This window comes from Linepithema humile, chromosome 4, assembly GCF_040581485.1.
Source record: "Linepithema humile isolate Giens D197 chromosome 4, Lhum_UNIL_v1.0, whole genome shotgun sequence".
NCBI classification, from domain to species: Eukaryota; Metazoa; Arthropoda; class Insecta; order Hymenoptera; family Formicidae; genus Linepithema; species Linepithema humile.
This window is the reverse complement of record NC_090131.1, coordinates 25951043-25975571: the sequence shown is the minus strand read 5'-3', so window position 1 is coordinate 25975571 and position 24529 is coordinate 25951043. Positions and strand designations below refer to the sequence as shown.

Genomic DNA, 24529 nt, shown 5'->3' with positions numbered 1-24529 from the left:
CTCGAAATGTCGCAAGTTGCCGAAGGCGACAGCACGATTCGATGAATCAGTGACGTCGATGTATCCATAAAAAGACAGTCGCGGCCGAGACAAGGGCGCGAGTGTACCAAGTGTACGTTTAAGAACACGGTTACCATAGTGATCGTTGGCGTACGGCCAGGAAAAAGCTGTGATAATCTGAAAGGACCAGGATCAGCCTGGCCTCGTTCCGTGTCCATTCTCGAAACACTCCCAGGAGACCTTAACCGAATATTTTCGCCGCAAACTTACCCGATCTCGCGCGCGAACGAACCCGCCAACTCTTCGCCGGAGTTGTCTTTGACGAAACTTTTACTTAGCCGCAACTGGAATAATTGCGCGCCCTTGTATAACGAGTTCGATCCTTTTATTCGCCGCGTTGGGAAACACCGTCGAGAATACGGCAAGCGTGCCACGTTGGAATTTCATGAAATTGCATTTGTCTCGGAACGACCTTGGATTGCATGCAGTTGTGGCGTTACGGCGCGTATCCAGAGGCACATTTTCTCATTGCAAATTCCGGTTCGCTGAAATTCTACGCTTGATTGTGCAAATATTGTCAACGCCAACAGAAACAGCGGACAAATAAGGTTAATAATCAGGCTGAGTTGACTTTCACTTGTGACAACAATAGTTTCGGAGTTTATTTTTCTTTCATAAGGTTTACTGCACACGCACGCGTAAAATTTGAAAGGTGTCACCGTCATGTCACGCCACACGCACGAAACGTGCCGCATCTCTCGCGATATCTCGCAATCATCTCTGACAACGCGATATAATTTCTCGCTTGTCACTAATAAAATGAAACGAGCATCGGCACGTCAACCGCGCGGCTGGATCGTACGCGTGAAATTGCAGAATATTAAATTTGCAATCGTATTATCGCCGCGACGGCGCAAGAATTTTTCAGGTCGGTTTATGTCGCAAAAAAAGAAGGAAAGGAGAAAACATTGCCGCCGAGCGATGAACAGCGTTGGCGCTTCGTCGATGTACCTCGTTCTGCGGATAACTAATGACATTATGTCGCTAAATAGAGGTAGCGAACGGTGGAGGATTTACCTATATACAGTTTGAAATTGGTTTTATACGAGCTATAATTAGCAAGCAAACTTGCGACAGAGTTTTATCGTTCTTTTTAGAGCTAATATTGCGAGCGGAGAAGTTGGACTTCAATATATTTAAGAAAATTGCAGAAAGAGATTTTTTATTGCTCTTGTTATTAAAACCAGACACTTCCCTTTTATATAATGAGAAATGTTTTTAAGCACGAAAGAATATTCTTAACTGCATTCTGAAAGGCATAATGTTACGCCGTTTAAGAGATGTAATGGTGCTTTAAATGGTAGCGAAGCTGTTCTAACAACGATTGTGTCGTGATTCCATTTCGGTACACTGTTGAGCAAGAACAAGCGATATGCTAGTTTATCGAAGTTTACGGTTTGGTTCCGAGCGGAAATCCGAATACACAAACCCGTCGCAGCCATCGTATTCCCAGGTTATCACGAGAGACGCGCGAGAGATTTGTTGCCGCTAAGGATAGATTCTATGAATATCGAGTGACTGGAAACGATTTACTATCCCGCAATATCTAGAATGCGTAATCTCCGTCGCCTTTCGTACTTTTTGCGTACGAGATATTCGTCGACGCGTTATAATCGACCCGTTCTCAATTATGATTCTTTACGGGTCATGAAAATACACGCGATTTGAATCTACATATTTCAGAGCTTAAAGCAGAACGATTAAAATAGACCACGATATGAAAAATTTTGATGAAATAAAACATGCATTAATGTATAAAACTTATCCGTCGTTTTTTTTATTTGATAAAAAGACATTAAATATTTCGAATATTTGTCATGAAATATTCGACGATTTTTTTATATTTTGGATTTAAGGATACCGCGCCAATAAACAAACGTGCAACTAAAAATATTGGTTTTGACAAGCTGGTTTTTATTATTTTTTTCATTTTATTTTTAGTGGCTCATTTAATGGCTTATTTTATGGTGGATATCGCTGAGTTGTAGGATTAACGAAAAGTGAAGCTCCAGACAGCTTCATCCCTTTCGCAGTAAAACTGATCTCGGAAGCGGTACGATTTCTCAAATAAAATCATAGAACAAAATATCACGCGCTATTTTTTTGTTTTTTGTTTTGTTTTTTCGTATTTTTCACAGTTTGTTAAAGTCCAACAACACGAACGTTGTGAACTGATATCAATCGGTGCAATTGGAGATATCGATAGAAATTCAATGTTTGTTTAATAATTCGTATATTGCCGCTCGTTAGCCACAGTTAAATACGGATAGGTATAAATGTTCTTTTGCATGCGTTCCAAATGGACGAGGTGTTATCGTCCGCCCGCGAACACAACAGAATATTAAACAATAATAATATTGAATGCTAGTGGATTGTTGTTTATAGATGACACGCAAGCTATTAGCTGGTCGCGTTCGATACAGAATAGCCGCTCTCACGCATACTCGACAAAAGAGTACAAAAGAATACTCGACATACGAGCATGTCGTTAGTCGCATCGCCTTTATTCGCCGATCACATAAAGCCTGATCGTTTGGAACTTTAATTGTTTGCACGTATCTTTTCTCGCTTGTCATCCGCGTACTATCGACACTATCGTCACGCCCTGCGGAGTTAATAGATCTGTACGAATTTTTCTCTTTGTGCAAACGAGATTACACTGTCCGTGCAGTGGTTCGGACAGCGCTACTTTCCAGCGTTCATCAAGTGTTGTTAATAATTGACGGGATTGTGCAACTTTTTTTCACACCCATGCATTCACGATGATATATCTTTCTTTTTTGGAATGAAAAGAACTTTCGAAAAAATCTCAAAAGATTTCAAAGACGTTTATAAATATGAAAGACATTAAGCAGGCTATACATAGGATGTATATCATATGCAGGAGACGTGCATAGCATGAAACAAGATTACAGCTTACTAGATATGTTAAACCCTCCATTGCTCCCATATCCATCTGAAAGATGATACGTGGGCTAAGATACTGTACAGGTATAAGAAACGTACAGAAGTACGTTCCCAAGACAAGACTATTTCTGCATAGGAATATTATCGTTATGACTTTATGAAATTTCTTCGATTCAGGCGCCAACTCCGACTCCGACTTTGAATTTCGATCGGTAATTCTCGTAAAGTTTTATAGGATCATCGTCCGCAATAAGAAATTGGATCTTGTCTGAATCTCTACGCAGCTGTTACATATTTCGATGCATCGTATCGTATATGTATACACAATCTATTATTAAGATTGGAATATTTTGCACATATAAAAAAATTGAAAGCTTCGTGAAAACGCATTCAAAGAATTATATTATACTTTTTCTTTAGTAGTTTTAACGTGTAGTGTACCGATAATGGTTTGAGATATATTTAGAGACAAGTACTTACGGGGATAATTAAACTCTACTGTGTACATCATGTATATATTTAACCTTTACTTTTCTAATTATCCAGCATCTTTTCCTAATTATCCAACATCTGCGTCCCGCGTCTGTTTATTAAGTCTCTGCCACCTGCTTCCTCTTAGTTCGGTTTTATTAATCGCACCACATTTTCATCGAATTTGCGACCTATTTTCAGTTATGAGAAAACTTACTTCCTTCGCCTTCTTCTGTTCATTAATTCTCTTTGTATAGTTTCTATTTGTTATCGTGTTATCTTTTGTTCTTTTTAGTCACTTACCACTTTATTGCTTATCTCAGTAGTTGCACCACGATCTTTATTAAAGTAGTCTCGCTCGAGAAGTGTTTAAAATATATGATACTATTTATTAACGTACACCTCGTGAAAGGTTCGGAAAGTTTTTGCTTCATAAATTTCAATTAAAAAGTATAACTAAGTTTCCCTCAATTGTATTGTGTAATATTTGCTTTGAGAAAATATACACGCGTTGCTCGACTGTTATTCTCCAGCACTGTTGCTGAGATGTTTTTCAAAACAGATTTATATATTTACACAAAGATCTATAAAATTAGAAGCTTTCGCGATTTACTATATTTACCATAAACTTTGTTGTATTTTTTAAAAAATGTTTGATAGATCTCTATGCAATACTTCGACTTCAATTTGCTCAAGTTGGAAGTTGATCGTCTTAGGTGATAACTGCGTTTCTCACTTGCAGTAAATTGACATGCATTTTTATCACGTCCGACGAAAGCGACGTAGCATAAAACTCTTGATAGTAACGAACAGCGATTGCTGTAGTATTATGCATACTTTCAGATGCAAAGCCGAAACGTCGGAAGACATCAATATCTTAGGTATCAGAATCCTATTCCGACGTAACATATATTTCTGTCACACGTAGTTAGAGTTTTATCGAAGAAATGTGGCAAAGAGAGATGATTTGTCGTTATAGATACGGCTGTAACTTACAATATACAGATAAATGTGACATTGCAGTTCTCGAGTATTGCTATTCTGTGTACAACAATGATGTGTTTTAATTTTTGAACTAATGTTGTATCAGAAATTTGTATTCTATTGATTATATTTGTTTCACTTTTATTACATATAACATAATTTAATTGAATGTTTGAAAACTTATTTATGCAATCAAAATTATATAAAATAAACTACACTTGTTTATTTAATGAAAAAATCTCTGTTATTTTCTCTCATTAAATTTTCGTAAATTTTGCTACTCGCTTATTAAAACTTATATAATTATTTCAAAATTTTTAATAAATATATAAAAATGTTTCACATTGCATATACACTTTAAATTTAATTAAAAATGTTATAATTACATGTGACAATTAAATAAACTTGATATGAAAATTTGTATACGTCGCATTTTACTTTATTTTTAAGGCAGATACATATTTTAGCATATGCAAATATTTGTTATAAACTGCATATAAATCTGATTTATCTGTATATAATTTGTATTTAATAATTCCGCGCAATACAATTATGGCAATTTCCCGTTTCGAGTAGATAAGCAAATACCACGAAATTCGAGATTTACTAGTGAAACGGAGCACTTCAGAGAGTTTAGCACGTGCGAAATGAAGAAATATACGGTCACACAAATCACGCCGTTACCTCAGAAGATGGCGTGGAGAACGAGAAAGGGGGATAGGGAGGGTAAAGGAGCAACGCGTAAAGATTATCGCCAGGAACTCCGATAACGTCGTAGCCACCGACTGGTGGAGGAAATAGCGGAAGAAGTGCCGGCTGCCGGAAGCGCAGCCGCGAGTTTCAAACGATAATAATTTCCTGCCAAGCATCGCGAACACCATTCCAAGATTTCCCATAAATTCCTCGATTTCTGGCAAAAAAGAAAGCTGTCGAGATGCGCGAGGTTATTGAACGACTCCTTAATGCGCAACGCTATAAGAGATACCGTAATCTCCAACATTATACACCAGAGAGAACATTCATTATAACGCAAGATATAAAAATGCAGTGCCGGCGTTTAATCGATACATTCCCGAGTATTGATTTTACGCTCATGTAATATTTATTTTCTACTTTGTAATTAAAATTAAGTAAAGAATAACATTGATTATGCAGGTTTCCAACAATCACGATTTGCGCGATAAACATAAAAATTGAGTAAAACTTTATAAAGAAAGGGAAGAGTAGAATATATTATAAAAGTTACCTGAATTTGGCAAACAACTTCGCCGTATGGCCAGCATCCGTAAACAGCTGGTAAGAAACCGAAAGGCGTCACTAGTAGACCAATCGCTAGGTCGTTAAACGCCAAGCTCGTCAGCAGATATCTGGGCTGGAAGAAAGTTGAGAAGAACCTGTTGATCATTCTGGTCAGTGTCAATGGATGTTTAAACGGTGCTGTATACTGATGCGCGATCCTAGCTCCATTATGCAATATTTAATGAGAAAAAATCGATTGCCTTTATGAAAATTTTATTTGAAATTTGCATAAATTTAATTAATGAAATAATTAGCTTTTTCAGAAGTTTAACTAATTGATTAATTAAATTTTTAATAATTATTAGTGGCTGTTATTTTTAACTGCCTTTTGTTTTATTTATTAATTTTTTTAATTAATTCTATTTGTGAGGAAAAATTATTCCACAAATGTTTAATAATGGAAAATTTAATCTTTTGAGTTAAATAAAAAACATTTTAATTCAATTCTTGCGAACTATTTTTTTATTTTCGTCAGTAATTCTCTGAAAATTGATGAGAGTTATTTTTATATAGTTAATACGTAGATGCTACATAATTTTTACATACGCATAAATTAGAACGAGCGCAAAGTCGGTGAATAGAAAAAAGGTGCAAAAAAGCTGGAGAGAAAAATGCAGAAAAGTTGGACTTTGTGGCTGTGTTTGTGGCGTGGGAGATTGTATAATTCCCGATAACGAATTCGCGGGATAAATACTTGTCAGGCTAACCATTTCTCGGGAAGCATTCCGACTAATGTACGCGCCGCGGCATCGGGATAAGCGTACTTTGCGAATACAATGCAGCTAAAAATAACCAGCCTGTATATACTTAACTCGCCAGAGAGATTTACATATTCATGAAGGGAAGATGAATGCCGAATTGATGAATGCCGGGGAACGATACGCTATATACTGCACTTTAATAAACGTGTTCTCAATTTTGCACGTCACGGCGTCATCGCGAACTGCGCCAGCAAATTTTAATTAACCGAATAAATGGAAGATGTAACATTCGCGAGAAATGTCTAATTTTTTGCGGACATCATCATTAGTCTCCACGACTTGGTGCTACTAATTTAGAATTCAGAAGCATGACTATCTCGTATTTCGTGCAGCTAACCACTTCGTACTGATTTACATAGGGAGAAGTGGAGAAAATATCGCGGTTCCTTCCTTCATGGACCGTAAGTTATATTACTGACCGGAACCTTCGTACTCGTATTAAATATTTTACGCACCGTATAATTTTCCAACAAGTTACAAAACAAATATAATATAATCTCATCACCTCTTGATATTCTTTTGTTAGGAAGACGCATCTCGATTTTACTGTACGTTCTATTTTATTCTTCCGCTAGCGAGCGGATTTCAGGGAATTATCAGCAATTATGAGAAAATTTTTATTTGTTGTTTTTTATATTCTTTTGCCGAGATCAGCAGAGTTTAATATTATTCCCTTTGCGCGCATAATTTTAAAGTTATTAAAATATTTTATAACCAAGATAACAGAATTGAGTTTCTTAATTCGGCAAGGTGCAAATTTAACGAAATATAAATCCCATCGATAGAATTGAACTAAGCCGGCTTACTTATTAGTATACAGATTATACAAATATAATTGCATTACAATTTACTTACCTGAGCATGTATGTACTTGTTGTACTGCCTGCAATTGATAACGCATATTACCAAAAGATTGGCGCACAGGATACCAAGACTGAGCAGCAGTATCAGAGTGGCTCGTAGCAGTTCTCCAGGTCCTGGACCTGTCCAAGTGGCCTCGGACGTGCCGCTTCGCCAACAGCTGCTGTTGCTCAGCGATGGTGCCAGTAAGATCGTCTGTTTGTGCTCCATTGTCATCATCAGTAAGCCAATTGCTTTCCCACGTGACTACGGTGCTGAATCTCCAGACGAGACACCCGCGTCCCGCTCGAGGCACACGTACTTCGTACGTTTCTGAATAACCTTTGTCAAATAGATTTTATTATTTTACGCACAGATAAGTTTCAGATGGAATTTTATAATATTTGCTTAATTATTTTATGTAAAGTTGAAGCTCGAGTATGCTGTTAAAGGTTTTGAGCAATTTAGCAATTATTAGAGACACATTGCTGTTCAATATCTTGTAATAATACACAGCAAAATTCTATTTCTATTTTAAAAAGGTGCCATATAAAAAAATGTCACGATAATAAATTGTCGAATAACTTTTGCCAAATTAGAAATATCGTTTGCTTTTTTTTTTGGCCGATATATCTATAAAAGGAGAGTGCACACTGTTATTTTAAGGGATAGTGTTTTTTCTTTCGATAAAATTCAACGGTTCAAGTTTTAAAGGGAAAAGGGATAGAGAGTCGACGATCAAATATCGTAACGAACCTTTCATCCCTGTCGGTCGCGAGTTTTCGAGGACCTGCCTCGCTGATGGCCGACCAGTTTTTTTAAGCACTGCTTCTTCATCGTCGAGAGCGTCGAGGATGTGCACGATTGCAAACGTTTGAGCGCGCCTGAAACGACGCACTCGAAGGACCAATCGTGACTCACGAGTCGTCCATGCGCACCTGCGAAGCAGTGCTGCGTGGCTTCGACCTCTGCCGATGCGCTCTCGACGCGCGGTGCATTGCAGCTTGCATCTACTGCGCTTACGGCTACGCGGGCGAATCGACGAGTCCTGAGGAGGGAAAAGATAAAGTAGTGGATAAAAATAATGTGAAATTCAGTTACTCCCGCCGGCTGAATTTGCACTCTTCTATGCGCAAATTACGAAGTCGAACTAAAGAAAAGTTTGACTTGGCAGTTTGCAAGCTGTCGTGGCTGTCTTGCCGCGTCTGTATTTTAAGTAAAATTTATGATAAAATAAGGAAAAACTTGGTGGTTATTTTATGCATAACTAGTTGTTAAATTTCTCGGTGTGTAAACTTCAAGAGTAGGAAAACTTTGTAGGGATGATGCGTATAGAAAACAATATTTTCGCGGTATAATTTGTTGCATTAATGTACTGAACTACATTATTTATATTTATTTAATCTACATTACTATTTATATATATATATATATATATATATATATATATATATAAAGTTTCTTAAAAAAAATATATATATATATATATATGTTGAGTCAAAGAAAATTTTCCATCTTGTTTATCTATCGCGATCATTCTCTTCGAAAACAAAATAAATTTGTTACGGCATTTTTTGCCGTACAAATCAATCAGTTACAAAATAAACAGGGCGGTTTCTCTCAGCCCGCTTGTATATTTATTTATTGATTTAAAAGGTTTCTAAGATACATTTTATAAAATATAGAGGAAGATTTTCGTTTTATTCTATTCTATTTAATTGTAATTAATTTCTAAATTCAACAGACTTTTCGAGTGCCCACTGGCGATTCGAATAGCGTTACGTGATAGCGCTCTGCGGAATCACAGACTGTTTCCAACTCGTACATTTTCGAGTTTACGACGTTTTATTTGCTCTTCCCCGCAATATTTCCAACAATCAAGCATACCGGCGCATCCTGCCACGTTTCCGGGAATTTTATTTGTACCGCGTAAACGAACGAAGTTGTTGGTCCGCGAATCTGACATTGATCGATCGCGAGCGTCAATTTCGTTTGCAACGAACGGTGATTCGATGATGTGTTACACTACGCCGAAGTTGAATAGAACGCGGCGGATTCGTACAGATTGCTTTTCCATAATAAGCACGGCTCTTTAAATAATTAATTATAAATCTTTTAGACCCATCAGCCAAAGGAAGCCAGATTTTTCGTTTATGATATACAGGCGATTTGTGTCGTAATTAAAATTCAAAAGAATTTGTTCGCATTGCGTGCGTTTGAAATGACGAAAATGGAAAAATTAATTGAATCTCAGCAGATATCGGATATTCTTGTTCGTTGTGAGTTTTGTTAGGAACGAGCTCACGTCGGTTACTATTACTCGTCTGATTTTCAGATAATAATTAATGTATTGGTCCCTTGCGAATGCGCTAGTAAAGATTCAACATTAATATGATATTAAGCCGCTTAGCTAAAAGCCTCAACCGTTGTATAAACAAGCTTGTTTCCATTTTAAGCTTAACAGTAATTAAATTATAATTAAATTAAAAAATATAATATTATATATTAGTGATTTACTAATTAAAAATTGCGTCAATTATTTGAAAACTTAATTACAATATTTTATTTAGATATGTATTGATTGTATATATTTGCTTAATTTCGTGAGATTATGTTGTACGAGTGATAACAATTTTGTATTTGCAATACGAGTTATATATTAGACTATCAAAAGCAAAAAGATAGTGTTTGCAAAACTACTTTTGCAAATGCGTGCATTTTTTTAGTCTCTGATTACGATCACTTATCCGTAAAGTGATTGCCGCTCCAATATAAATTCGTACAATTAAGCGAATAGTGGCCGCTTGTGTGTGCAAATGTAGTTTCTATTAGATTGCATTTTATGTTTCAAATCCGAATTCAAGAGAGCAGAAATATAAAAGAATTGAAAATGACTAGAAAAATATAATATAATTACTATTATTATATTTAGAAAAGTCTTTTCTAGAGAATGATTATTTTTTTAATACACAAAAGTAAAGAGTGGAAAATACGATTCTAATGTCATTTACCAAATATATGTAATCATCATTTATAAATTTTATTGGTACGGGGATTTTCCTCATTTTTTTTAGTAATGATTCGACAGGCACAAGTCCTAGCATCTGCTTAACTTTATTTGTTTTTTTCCACACACTTGCATATACATATTTTACAATAAAAGATATTTCAAAAACATATAAGCATATAATTTTAGCGACATGCGCGACAAAAACAGAGCAAAAATGTTAACATATGTTCGGCAACATGCTTGTATAGTATATTTATTATCCAAGCGCGCAGCGGATATATAGCCGCAAGCGTATTGCTGTCGAAGACATTTCTCAAAACGGAAAATCCGAAAAACGCAATAAAATTTGCCAGCGGCCCGAATGCGGCATTGTTCACTTATGAATCGGGCGTAACGCATTTTGGCTCTCATTATCCATTTACAAACATGCTTCATTATAAATCATATTGAACGCTAACAACGTATTGATTATTGAAGAATCAGGTAAATTACACGGTCGAATTATCCCGTCTATTTGCGCGATCGATAGCGAGAGGCTCTAGGAACGGAGCGGCACTTAACGAGCGCGAGATTATCTTTGATGGTATTAAGTTTTGGTATAATTAAAAAGTGAACCGGTATCTCATCCCCAGCTCAGCGGCGGAAATTCCTTTCATTCATTCGCGCCTTCGCGGGGATTCCCCTCGTTCTTTTCAGTAATGATTCGACAGGCACAAGCCCAGGCGTGAGATAGAGCCTGCTCTATTCACGTATTCATGCCTATTATTCGCACTGCTGCTTTAGGCTCCACTTCCGTTATTCATTTTGCATTTATCGGGGCAAAAATGCGGCTGGCACGTGTGCCTCTACAATGCGCATTGCTGCAAAAAGCTCTCTTCTGCATAAAGCTTATTTAGTAAAACACTTGCGTATCTATTTACAAAAATATCCAAATCTTGTGGAATAATCCTGCTTTATTTTATTGAAGTGATAAAACTGGTAGTAAAGTCGCAGTATTTTTGCTTCTGTATACGACATGTTCAATCACTGCAGAGAAATAAGCTATGTTCAACATTTTGTAATCTCTTACACTCATTGATCCGTTATTTTTTTCACAACGCGCGTTATAAATTATCTTTAATACGCTTAGTTCTTCCGTCAATGGACATTATTCATTCAAAACAAAGGGCAACTAACTTGTTTATCGAGAAAAGAGAGTTTGCGTAGCTGTTACACTCGAACATTCGATTTCATTTACTTGGTGCGCAATCGATAAATAATGTTGACTTGCCAGCTTTCTCGTTTTCACGCTCGGATAGAAAGGCGAATGGAATGGAAACAGTCTCGCATCCTACGTACGCGCATATTCACATGTATGGGGCAACACAACGCGCGCTTTTGCATTTTCCATGAGTAAAGCACTCGTGCGATCGATACATCATATACTTCATGTACACGTGATGTGCGCTGTGCACGAATAAAGACGATCAGCTTCGTTTCCTGTAATTATATCAGCAAATATCGCATCGTTGCTTCAACACAACAACACGAAATACTTCTCGGCACGATGATTAAATATCTAACGCTAATGTTGAGAGATAGCGACTCTCGCAGTGTCTTAATTTCTCCGGTGTATCGCCACTTAAACATTCATATCGTAATATCTCCATTTAATTATGATGGCAATTCTGGTAATTGGAAACCGTTCCGCCAAATTGACAGAGCGCGCAACGATGCGGCAAATTTTAATAAGTCGAACGAGATCATTCGTGGTATAAGTAATAATCGTAAATTTCGAAAACGCGAAGCTAATGCTTAAATCACCTTCATTGTCCGTTAACGCGAAAACACGGCATCCATTCGATGCCATTGCTTACAGCTCATAATTTCTCAATCTGCTCTTAAATCGCGGACTTTTTTTCACGTCGTGCGCGCAATACTATAAATCATTATGGTAGAGGCGCGAATATTAGGCGCTTTAGTGTGCGATAGACTTTCCGCGGAAGATGAAACTGTTGCAAAATGAATTCAAAAGTTTTATTCCAAGTGCGCACAATGCATTTCTTCTCTACAATATATCCAAACTTTCAGAAGTTCTTCTAGTTTGGGGTTGTACGGTATATCATTTGCGAAAACAATGTTGGTCTTACGCGAAGTCCGCGGAATATTCAAGCGCCGTGACAAAGTAGAATATTCTAACTTCCTGACGATGTCAGCTTTTCCCGTTTTACATACTAACGGGGAGAGATGTTCAACATTATTCGCATTCTACCTCACGAACTTTTCGATATCGTCAGCAGCATATTTGTAGTAGAAAGATACAGTGTGTTTGGTTTTATATTTTATTTCTAGCGCCTCGGTTGTTTACATCTCTTCGTGTGTTGCTTTTACATTTTTTTTTTTATTATAACATCGTGTTTTTATAAGTGTTCAACGATAGATTGACAGATCAATTAATTTTACGAGAAAAATATATTATATTTTTATCATATCGCCTCTTGATAAACTGTTATCAATTTTCGCTGTCTTTTGTCTGTTTCGCGCTATTGCTAAAACAACTGCAAACAATTGTGCACAATTCTGGAACAAAGAACAATAAGTCTGCACCGATGTCGATGCAGCAAGACGCAATATATAGGAACACGTGCAGCCGACGCGATGAACGAAGAAATTTCTAAAGGAAACTCGCGCCGTTTTCCTCGGAGGGAGCCTGCGGCTCAAGTTCGCTACAGTTGAGCGACGCGAAACAGATAACGGTAGGGTGTACACCGATAAGTCGCGTAAGTTCGTTTGCTGACACCGATTCACATCGTCGCAGGAGCAAGACGGTGCGCGACACTCCGCTCCGAGAACTTCGCCGGCTGAAATGCTCGCTCGCACGCAGTCACTTGGCCGACGGAAGTGGCACGGCGGGAATACCGAGCGCGACAGCGGCGGGATGCAGACCGGGAGGACGGGGATTAAGCCGGGAATGGCTTTATTATGTCAGAAACTACCACCCACCCGTGACGGAATTCGTCGAGTACCGACAATTTAGCCACACCGGCGCCGGATACATTTAGACGGCGAAATTAAGATTTTTTTTCATGAACGATGCGTTCCGGTACCACCCACCGTTTTAGAGATTTCTCTGACTGTGACTGTCATGCGTAAGCGGTTGCGAATCCATTGAATACTACACTCATAATAGTTGGCTACACGGGATACACTCCGTAAAGTGCATTCTAGCGTGGCTCGATCGACGTACCTACGTAACGACTTACGACGGTCGTTAGCTTTAATGGTGGAAGACGAAACCGTGCGGTAAGTCTTTTTTACTATCTCTCGCAGTGACTTTTCTATAGCCGGGATATATCGTCGTCCGTGGATTTCTAAAGGGTATACTTTCGCTCTTCTTGGAACTCACCGCCTTGAATCGGGATACATTATGGTTCACGTGAGGAAGGGGGTGCGAGCATGCACGATTGATTTTACATTAGTTTCCGTGTTATATCCCGAAAGTTCCTTATATTATATCCCGAAATTGTATTCTTTCTGTTGTTATCAATTTAACCACGTTCAAAATTAATTGCAGACGAATTTGTTTTATTTTTAACGGTCTTCATTGCTCTTCATTAAATTATGATAAACATCTCATCAGAATAATTCTGATTAAATTTCGCATACATCTCGCATGGTGAATTATACAAAATAAATTATAATACTATTACCATTAAGTTTAATTGCGTCACATTAATTCACATTAGAGTTTTTATTTTAGAAATTTAATGACCGCATTTATTAACAACTTTTCGTCTGTATGCAGAATCTTTTAGTAAGTTATCAGCACACAAACTTTGCAGAGCATTGTGTGCGTACCAATTATCTTGTATATATATTTCTTTCCTCTGCTGAATACGAAGTACTTCTATTATTTATGTCTCAATATGTACTTCTGCGTGATGACATTTTACGACTAAAACCGCTACCATGACACATCAAACGAATCGATAGTTGCATATTGCAACGGCTTATATCGTACGCAATTAAAGCCTTTTCATATCTCTCTTTCGTATGCAAAAAAATAGGTCTCGTTAAAGTTGAGCATATTTGTAGTCTCTATAAACTCTATCATATCTATCATGTCGGCTACGATTACTTTTCATGTTTTGCGAGCGTATCGACAGGTATTGCGCGGCTGACATTGCCTAGTTAGATTTCCCGTGGCCATCTGTAAAAATCATCCAATAGAAATATTCTGTTTGATAACGGAATTTTTTTTTTTTAAAGGGGAAACATATTGTGCACAACACTCCGTCAATTCGTCACTGTCGGCCGTAAGGTACTTGCCGGCCCTCATACATTTCTCTTCATAAAAGAAGTAATCTGAAAAAAATTTCGCTGCAAAAGATATCCATAAAAGTGGTGTCGCCGAATCCAACTCCGTGAAACGTTTTACCCTCCCTCTTTTTGCCGGTCCCCGGTTAGAAGCAGTCGTGCGACAAAAAGAAGAGTCGTTAGTTCCGCGCGAAATAACCATTTGTTATCTCTATTCGTTTCGTCCCGCGGCTATATTCGGACGTCCATGTTGACGTGTTTACGTTCGTAAGGATTATCTCGTCGTCTCGAAGGGACGAGAACGAGCTTAGGCGTCCCGGGACGATCGCGCTGCGTCAGGATCGGAGATGAGAAACTGAATTGAAATGCGGAAGAATCTGAAGCGACAGTAATCACTGACTTCGAAAATTAAATATCTACTGCCACATTATTCAGTTAATTTTATTGCGTCTATTTTTTGCACTTACATATGCAAACATATAGACATTTCTGAGATTGCAATACTTTTTTATTTTAAGTAAAAATTTATTACAATAATTTTATATTTTATAAAACTTTAGTTTGCCGAGAAAAGAGATACATTTTATGTTATCAAAATTTTTATTGCAAAACTGGAAAATTTTTTATCTTTTGTCGCGCCACATCAGCGGCACAAATACAGTCGCAATCGGCTTCGACACGTATCGCGGATGCGGATCGAGCGGAGCACGTATCGGGATCGCGAAATTCACGAAGGCGATCAATGCGTATTCAGGAGCCTAGAACGACGATACGCGGGAAACGCGGATCGAATCGCATGTCACGGGAAAATATTTGCGGTAGCTATGGCGAGTATTGTTGGGAAACCTTGGAAATATCCGAGGGCGAGCACTATAGCATCCGAGCAGAATATCCTTCCGCCTTTATTACGAAAGCGAAATACTTCGCTGGTATACATGAAATGTTCACTATACCTGTAAATATGTATAAATAGAGATGTATCCGCCGTAGCGTAATACAACACCAAAGAATCTGAACTCCCTACTAGATACAAACGCAATTACAATACAACTTTGTTGCTTGTCAGGCCATTATTTCAACCGGAACATAGTTCACGTTCTTAGTCTCTCTCTCTCTTTACCTATGTTGCACATTTTGAGAATTTTTGCCATTGTTTGGCTGATCCAGAATATTTTAGCGTAAACTCTTAGGAAAGCTCTTTTGTATGTAAATATAGCAAACCGTGTTCAACGTGTCAGTGAACGTTTATCAGAGATATAAAAATATATATATCTCAGGCATATAGATGTAAAATCGTAAGATAATTGTAACTATATTGTTGTACGTACGTTTGATTTGAACGAATTTTTCGCATTTATACGTTTCTTTAATTGACTTTATCCCGATAGCTATTTTGTCGCTACATCGCAGCGCAAAATGAAAATCTGGTTAGAGCGTGACCATTGTGTACTGAAAGCACAATACCTCTAAAATGAGTTTTTCCGCTGGAATAATATTTTCATACGCGATACCTTATCGCATAGTACAAATAAACTTTATACAATGCAATGCTGATTGATACAAGAAGCCAGTAGAATAATAAATTATTGTGATAACAAATTCCAGAATTTAGCAATTTTTACTAAATTTTTATTTTTCAAAAATAAAAGTATTATGTATATTAAACAAGTGTAATTAAAAAAGTTTGGCATTTATCGCAATTATTTTTTGATTATTAATATTATTTTCAAGTATCAAATAAAAATCCAGATAAAGTTTTATACATTGAGTATTGATGGTATCATCGCGATTACTGAAATTCATCATCGTGTACAGGATGAATGTTATCAGCGAAGAAGCAAGTAAGCAAAGAAAAAGCAGATTTTATTAGCATGATCCGAGAACAATTACTGTGAGAGAAAGAGATAGAAAGAACAGTCTTTCAATTGTTTCCTACCATTCCGGAAGACGGAAGGGACCAGAGAGTAAAAAATTTCAGCCATCGTGCGGTTAAACCGCGCGTCCCGAAAACCGTATGCACGATGGAATCGACGCTGACGTTTCCGCGTTGCTTTCGCGAATAACGCATACAACTGCAGGCAGTTTTTAACTGCGAATGCGCAGTTGAAACTCCGTACGTTTGCTCTTGACTTATACCAGTTAAATTAAAATGGTGCGTAGACTAGAAGCAGTTTTCGACGTGCGGCCGAAAAAAGTCATTGTCCGCGAAAAGCGGACCAGAAAAGTGAACGTAACCCGGCGTAATCTGTTAGCGGTTCTCTGTTCTCTCTCAAACGAGAGAATTTTTAATTTTTTAATTCTCATATATCCGTGTGAAATAGTTAAATAACTTAGATTTTTTAATTAGTGCCTTAATAACTAAATCTTTGCAGTAAAAAATTGACGTTTAACAAATGTATTTTTGAAATATTGTTTCTTGATTTAAGATGCTTTAAATATTTAATTAAAATAAATAATTTTAACAGAATGATTTTTGTATGATTAAAAACACAGAGTTGTTCGCACACACACATGAACTCTCTTCACTCATGTGATCCATAAATACAGTATGCGTCACCAAAGTAATAACGTATTGCATTGCTAGATTAAATGAGCATTCGGTAGCTTCACCAATGAACTCTGCCGCAAGCGAGATTTTTCAGAAACTGCGTCACGCGAGAGTAACGAGTCAGCCGACGATCCGTAATCGCGAGATTTATGAGCGGACTGAGTAACGGGCCGAACAGACAGATAAACGAGCGAAGTTTTCAGACGAGCGGGAATAAACGCGTCCTTTCATAAAACACACGACCGGCATTCGCCTGCACGAAAGTAGCACGCACGAAAAAATATTCGGAGCCGTCAGTGTGTAACGGGGAAAAGTTTCAATCGGGCGTCTCGATAAAGGAGTTAGATGAGAATGCGGAATTGAAATGGTCCAGATCGTCGATTTTTATGTCATTTTTGCAGCAGCCGCCTCGCGTGCTTTTCTTCACGAATTCCAGAGACACTCGTCAAAAGAACAAAAAAAGAGATCAAAATTTCCCCTTTGTGAGAGCGCAATAGATTGTGCAGGCGTAATGAGATGTACGGAAACCAAAGTATTCGGCAAAGACTTTTGTGGAATGTGCGGGTAAGGACAGGGAAAGTTGCGAGCGGATGAGTCTTATATTACTTTCAATAGTTCAAGCGGATATATTGTATTACACGCGCGACGAGAATGGTATTTTGCTGTATGGGACGATATATCGGGGGCGAGCATCTTTGTATTGCGGAACCTAATTCAGCATATCATTCTCACAGTGCAGCTTATGCGAAAAGCGCGGACGTGTCGTGGAATTTTATTTCCTCGCATGCAAATTCCTAATACATCTTTCGCGCGAATGCGCTCGCGTTCACGGCACGGATTTTTGTATTGCGCTTTTTATTCAAGAAAAAAACATTGAATTGAAGAGCGCGCGCGATGTTATTTGACGACATTGCGGAAAAAAACGTCGCGATTTATAAATGAAAAGAGAAGTTCGTAACGAACGGGCACTGCGCGCAATCGACACACCAATGTTCAGTATTCTCTCGGGACAATAAAGTATTAAATGGAACACGCGGCAGTATTGTTGGCACGGGGACGGAGAAAAAAAGTTCATTTCGCGTGCAAGCTGGATATCCCGAGTGCGAAACAGATGCTTCCGCGAAACGAGATGCGTACCGTCACAGCCGTTGAAAGGTTAAAGAGCGACCGACAACGCGCGATAGCGGTTCCGCTGGAAAACGGTTATGCCGTTTGCGTCGAGTCAGCGTCATAAATTTCCCGCACATCCAATCTGCTTTTCTTGAGTGCTCGCATGCACCGGTGTTTGCTGTATCCCGTAATGCATCGCTTGATAGCTTAAAAGCGCGCAAACGGATTGGGCCACGCGTTAATGAAGTGTTAACGATAAATGATGGCGCAACGGCCTCACGTTCTTTCATCCAGTAGGGTGGATTTTGTCGCTGTCTCGTTCGTATCGTTACTTGGAGTTATGAATATTTTGTATCGCTTGCGTCGCGTATTGCACTCGCGGCACAATTGGGTTAGTTCTTGCAAGCGATGTTGGACGAACATGTAACTCGCACGTCTGTGTGCTATATCACTGCGTATTTATCTCCGTAAAACGTATCTGGGTCTCTGGAATCGAACATAAATCAAGGATGAATGGAAGGGGAGATATGATATCGAAGTGGAATACTTAATAAATTAAACGAAATTACGTGGAGCGTTCTGTTAAATTACATGGAAAATTTATTATTTGTAATTTAAATTTTATAAAAATGCCGAGTAAGTTAAATTCTAAGCGTGTTTTTACATGCGTGTGTTTGTTATAAAAAAAATGTTTAAAGTATTAGTAAAGTATACACTGTTGCAAAAATGTAGTTAATATATTGGCGAGTAAACATCTCCGCGTTGTATTTCTCGTCTTACTGATGTAGCCTCCGATCGATGTTGTAAATGGAACTGGCTGAGAGGACTAGGGATTACACGTGTCAAATATTGGCATCAATTTAGCACGAGGTGGTCGGGGAGTGCCAATTATGCATATCGAATACATATACGGAGTACATCATCGATTTCAGTATGTCAGAGTGGAGATAAAATATGAGGTAAATGATCGAGAATGCGTGTCAATTGCGATAACGAGAATTCCGGCACATGCAAGAGAAAAGCAAATGTCGGTAGAAATTTATAACGATTGATGTGGATTGCGTGAATTGATCTTTTTGTTTGAGAAAATTAAACCCATCACGAGTAACATGAGTATCGACTAGACGCGCGTAAGATAAAAGTATTTTTTTTTAATTAAAGTGCTGCGATAAATAACAATTTATACAACAATTGATATTTTCCTTACTCTTGATTTTTTTTAATCTTTGACAGACAATTGAAATAAATATTTAAATATTAAATTAAGTATTTTAACGATAAAATATTTTAATGCAATTTTATGTGCCTTTGATATGCGTATTGCAATAAATTACGTGTCTCGGTTCTTTTATTACAGTTTCGTACATTTTTCTCTTTATTATTTATTTAACGTAATCTGATAAGCTTGCATTACGATGTTGAGTTAAACGTTGAGATATGCACAGATAAACTGAAGAGGAAAATGATGTAATAGTATTTATGGTACTTCATACTACGTCGACCGCGCAGCAGTAGTAAAACCTAGCTTGGATCAGCCGCGCAGGTTTGAGCGCAAGAGTAATTCTTCTTCTTATGCATCGCTATGTAAAGCGGAGTCGACTGCATTACAGTAATATGATTTTGCTATTATTTTATCAATTCCAAATATAAAAAATATAGGATGTTTGTAATTTTATGCATAAAAATTTAACTATAAAAAAATTTTATTTTGCATTATATAATACGCAAAAGTATTAATGAGAAATTTAATATTACATCAAAATATTATATTATTTGTATAATTACAAAATAATATTGTAATAACTTTAGAAATATAATTGTATTGGAAATTGGTAATGATACAAATTATTTTTGTGTTGTTAAACGCAGATGCAAAATGATTTAACGAAATGGTATCATGAATTTTATTGTGATTTTATATAACTTTATTTACATTATTCGCGATGGGGTATAGTTTTTTTATTCTTTTACATTTTTCATATATGCAATTTTTCCATAACGCAAATCTTTTTATAAAATACTGCAAATTACTGTAAAGATAAAGCGATGCTATTCTAAAATATTACAACCTTTAGATCTGATTCGCGTCTTGAAAGCACTAACTGAATTGAATTAATGTTTCGCTGAGAGTTGACGTCAAATAAAAAACAATTCATTGCTTGACTGGTTAGCACCCTATAAACATTCACGGGACATAAAATCAACGTTCTATTTTATTATCTGGCGCATAGGAGCTCGCATTCCCGGAAGATAGGAACTGGTTCCTATCGGAAGTGGTTTCTCGTATGCATCCGTGTGGCTGTTGTTTCAGCAATTCGTGGCTATACAAGCGTGTGGTTACGATCGAAACGGAAGCGATATATACGATAAGAGGATTCACGTGCCGGCTCTGATAACAACTAAAGTCTGAAGGTGACGAAGAGAGTATTCGCGATATCGTAAAAAATGAACCCGACGGTTTGCTAAAAGTCTGAGCGTCGGCATCGCTCGTAAAAAGTGCCAAGCTTCGTCGTTTTTTGTCGCGCCAGAGTTGTTCCATAGCGTCGATAATGCACGATGATTTGACTTTTGCAAGATCCTACGACATACCTTTACGACGCAAGCACGAGCCGTAAAAAATGATAGAATATTTAAGTCATGCAAAGTTACATAGTCAAGTGAAGTTTATGTATAACAAGCACTACGTGACGCAGGATATCTCCGCTTGAACTACTTCGTCTTGAATTACACATCTCTCTCCGTGCTTGATATATTTTTATCAAAATCTATCTCCGTACAAATTGCAGAACTTGCGTTATTAAAATGATATATCGCGATTCGCTGAGATTACCAGAATATATGATAGCTATCGTTATACGTTTGGCGTGAAATTTACGTTGTGGCAAGCATCTTTCATTCTGGCAGGAAAATAGAAACTCGAAGGAAGAGGAGGAACGCGCGATTCGATCGGACTTTCCCAAAGGTGTCGTAGTCGGGGAAGTTCCACCGATAAATAATGGGACTGCTCCCTACGCTTGCGTTCACGCATTGTCGTATATGTTCGCGCAAGTAACTTTAGCTATTCGGTTGGCGCAGACGTCAGTGGAGTGGGCTGACATCCAGCCATAACGTGTTACGGGATATCAAATTTTGGATAAACGGACGTACTCTCTACTCAGAACTTCTCAACCGTCATTACGCTTCATTCATTCAAGTCAATAGCGCTTATTTTATTTTTACATCAGTGCAAAAGTAATAACAAAAAAAGTATACGTGATGATAAAATGACAATTAAGCATGCATGATATTGCTTCTTTGCATTAGAAAATTAGCGCATGACATTTAAAATGTGTACAATATATGATTCAATAGTAATTACGACGCAAATGTATTGCGGTTATTGTTGCAACCGTTACAATCACACATTACGTGATTAATTCATATTGCGATAATAAATGTGCTGGTATGGTAATCACATTTATGTGTTGCATAAATTTGTAATAATGAAGAACGCAATTACGAAACGCATTTGTTTGCATAAAGCTATAGTGCATTTTCTATGAAATCGGTATCAGCATATACCGAGCTAATTATGGAAATTGTTTTTCTTTATGTTTACAATTTTCCTGCAATACGCATTGACAAGTGAAAAATTTATCAGTTATTTTTCCCACAAAAGATACATGTGACGAATGTGCGGTAAAGCACGCGTAATCTCGCGCGTCTATAAACATTCAGCGTTGATTAAAATTCACGATATTTCAGCATTTCATTCAAAACGTGAATAAACGGGCTTGATAGAAAACCTTAAATCTTATATAGAATGTGCGGACCGTGAATTCAAATTTATGTAAACTATTGCGCCATGCATCACCTATCGTAGCATAGGATGCAATGACCACGACATTATTCCCATTCCCAAATGAACGCAAAACGCAATTCCGAATAGATTTGCCCACGACGCGTATTTGAGCGTACGTGCATATTGAAATTGCATTTTCAGCAATGAGCATAATTGTTTTCTAAGTTAGGCACACTAGGCGTATTAATGTTTGGTTAATTCTCGATTGCCGTGTGGTTCGCGCTATTATTCACCGTTCTGTTATTTGCAATATTGTAAATTTTGAAATTCTTATTTATTGAATTGCGTTTCGTGAAAATTTAAGTATTTTAAAGATATACAGTGAAATATTTTAATATTTAAAATGTGGCAGCGAGAAAAATAAATCGTTCTTTTGTCAAATTTTTGAAAATTCGGACGTAAAATTGCCATTGGTTCGACCTTATTGACTTCGTTGTGATATTTAATATCGAAATTGCAATTGTTTATTGATTTCTTATTAATCAGCCGATATTAACTAAGGTTATTACTTTCTCTTTTGCTTCAGCAGAACAAAAGCGTATCTTTAATCGAAAACGGATATTCCGTAGTGATTATCGCTTATGCCGTATAATTTGTCGCAGCGATGTTGCTCTCCGTGCTCTCCTTCTTCTTCTTTCCCTCTTCTTATATTTTCGCCGAGAGTTCGAAAGACACGGAGGGATTACGATAGAATAAACTCTGCGTTTTTCACCCTCACTCGCCATTCGCCGCGTTTCTTGCCATTGCGACTTCCGTTATACCGTCGTAACGCAGGAAGAACCGAGGGCATAAATAAGCCCGGCAGAAATTAATGCGTATGAAAGTTTTTTTCCGGCCGGAAACGAGGTTGTCGAGCATGTTAAAACTTTCGTGGAGGTTCGCTTAAAAAAGTCCGTGAGTGAGAGGAGCCGGTGAGTGCGCATCTTCGGTGAACCACGCGACGATTGCATTCAAAACTATACGGCTCTCCGGGCTCTCGTTTTATTATTTCCTGCTCAGTGATTATCAAACTTTTCACTGAATTAATTTAATTTTAATTTTTTTTTGTGCATAAGTATCACATATTGCCATTGATATTAATTCCTGCGAATCTCAATATTTGCAAACATTCTCTTAATTTAGCGATCTCCAATATTTTTGCAGCAGTTACTTCTTCATCTGTAAATATTTTCTCAAGAGTTTTTCAGATAGTCATAAAATAAATAAATTAATTTAATTATGCAAATTAATGACCATGTGTCAGCAAAAACATAATTCACTCTTTCATAAATATATTTTATAGCAGTTATAATGTGAGAATATGTGACTTTAAATATTAATTTTTTAATTAAAGTTAAGAACAAAAAAAATTAACCAGTGCTAAATTAACATCACGTGTTGCTAATGAGTATATATTTGCTGGAATGGTCTAGAGTTTCATTAGTATAACGAGCGAAGTGCAAACATCTTATTGTTTTTCGTTGCACGTATGCGCGAAAGTGTTTATTAAAGTCTCTTTAGACTAAATATCGGTAGCTCTGTATACCTGTTGATCCGATGAGATCCAAGCGTGCGCAGCTTTCTCTTAAGCATGAATTTTGAACGACGCACATCTGTCTTTCACTTCTCAGCGCAACATACTGCTCAAGTTCTGAGAGCGACTCGATTAACGCAACGCTTATAAAGCGACACGTAACGTATCTCTTTAAAATTTCTGGTTCCGATCGAACGTAGTTTTATGTTGAAAAATGCATGTCGAATTTATACGTATTAATGGCCTTACTAAAATATTGATAAAGTTAGAAACACGATTTGCCAAGCACAACAATATTTGTCGGGGAAAGCCGGAAAAATTCTTTTTCCATCGGCATAATATTTCTAACATTTTATATCGCCGTGAGGAAAAGCCCGTAAAACAGGTAAACAACGGAATGTCTTTTGTATTTTCCGCGAGATACGCTGTCTGGCACGCGATCACGAAAATTTAACAATGATGACTTTTTTTTCTTTCAGTGCCGTGCAAAAGGCCTTTGCGTGTTCTCTTTATATTTTATATTCACCATCAATATGAGTGATGTAAAAAACCTGATGTAGTACGCAAAAAAAAAAAAAAAAAAAATTTGCACGATAAACGCCATGTGGCTAAATCACATTTTCTTGGCGCAATGATGACGCTATATGTCATTTATACGATGCATTTGCTGTCACGTAATATTTAAAGCGTTCTAAATTGTGTTCTAGATATTTAGTATGCTATCCGCATAGTTTTATATGATAAACGGATTGCTGACACCTGTCATCGAACTTAATGATTTTCCAATGTAATGAAAAGCCATGCAATTTCACGAGAAGCGATGTGGATACATCATTTGTAACAATCTGTCGATGTGTATCGTGGGGAAGGTCTAGTATAATTAATAACC

The 24529-nt window shown here is 37.3% G+C and overlaps 2 protein-coding genes across 2 annotated transcripts in view; one reads left to right on the top strand and one right to left on the bottom strand.

The window, feature by feature from the left end:
* Positions 1-24529, top strand: part of prom (prominin) — a 77022-nt gene that overhangs the window by 23797 nt on the left and 28696 nt on the right. The gene's annotated exons all lie outside the window — the stretch shown is intronic.
* Positions 1-24529, bottom strand: part of LOC105671736 (trace amine-associated receptor 9) — a 61573-nt gene that overhangs the window by 30959 nt on the left and 6085 nt on the right. The window contains exons 3-5 of the mRNA XM_012366153.2: positions 8079-8370; positions 7338-7664; positions 5669-5794 (exon numbers count right to left, since the gene is read on the bottom strand). Of these exons, the coding sequence (XP_012221576.1) occupies positions 5669-5794; positions 7338-7562 (351 nt within the window). The 5' untranslated portion in view covers positions 7563-7664; positions 8079-8370. The remainder of the gene's footprint in view (positions 1-5668; positions 5795-7337; positions 7665-8078; positions 8371-24529) is intronic.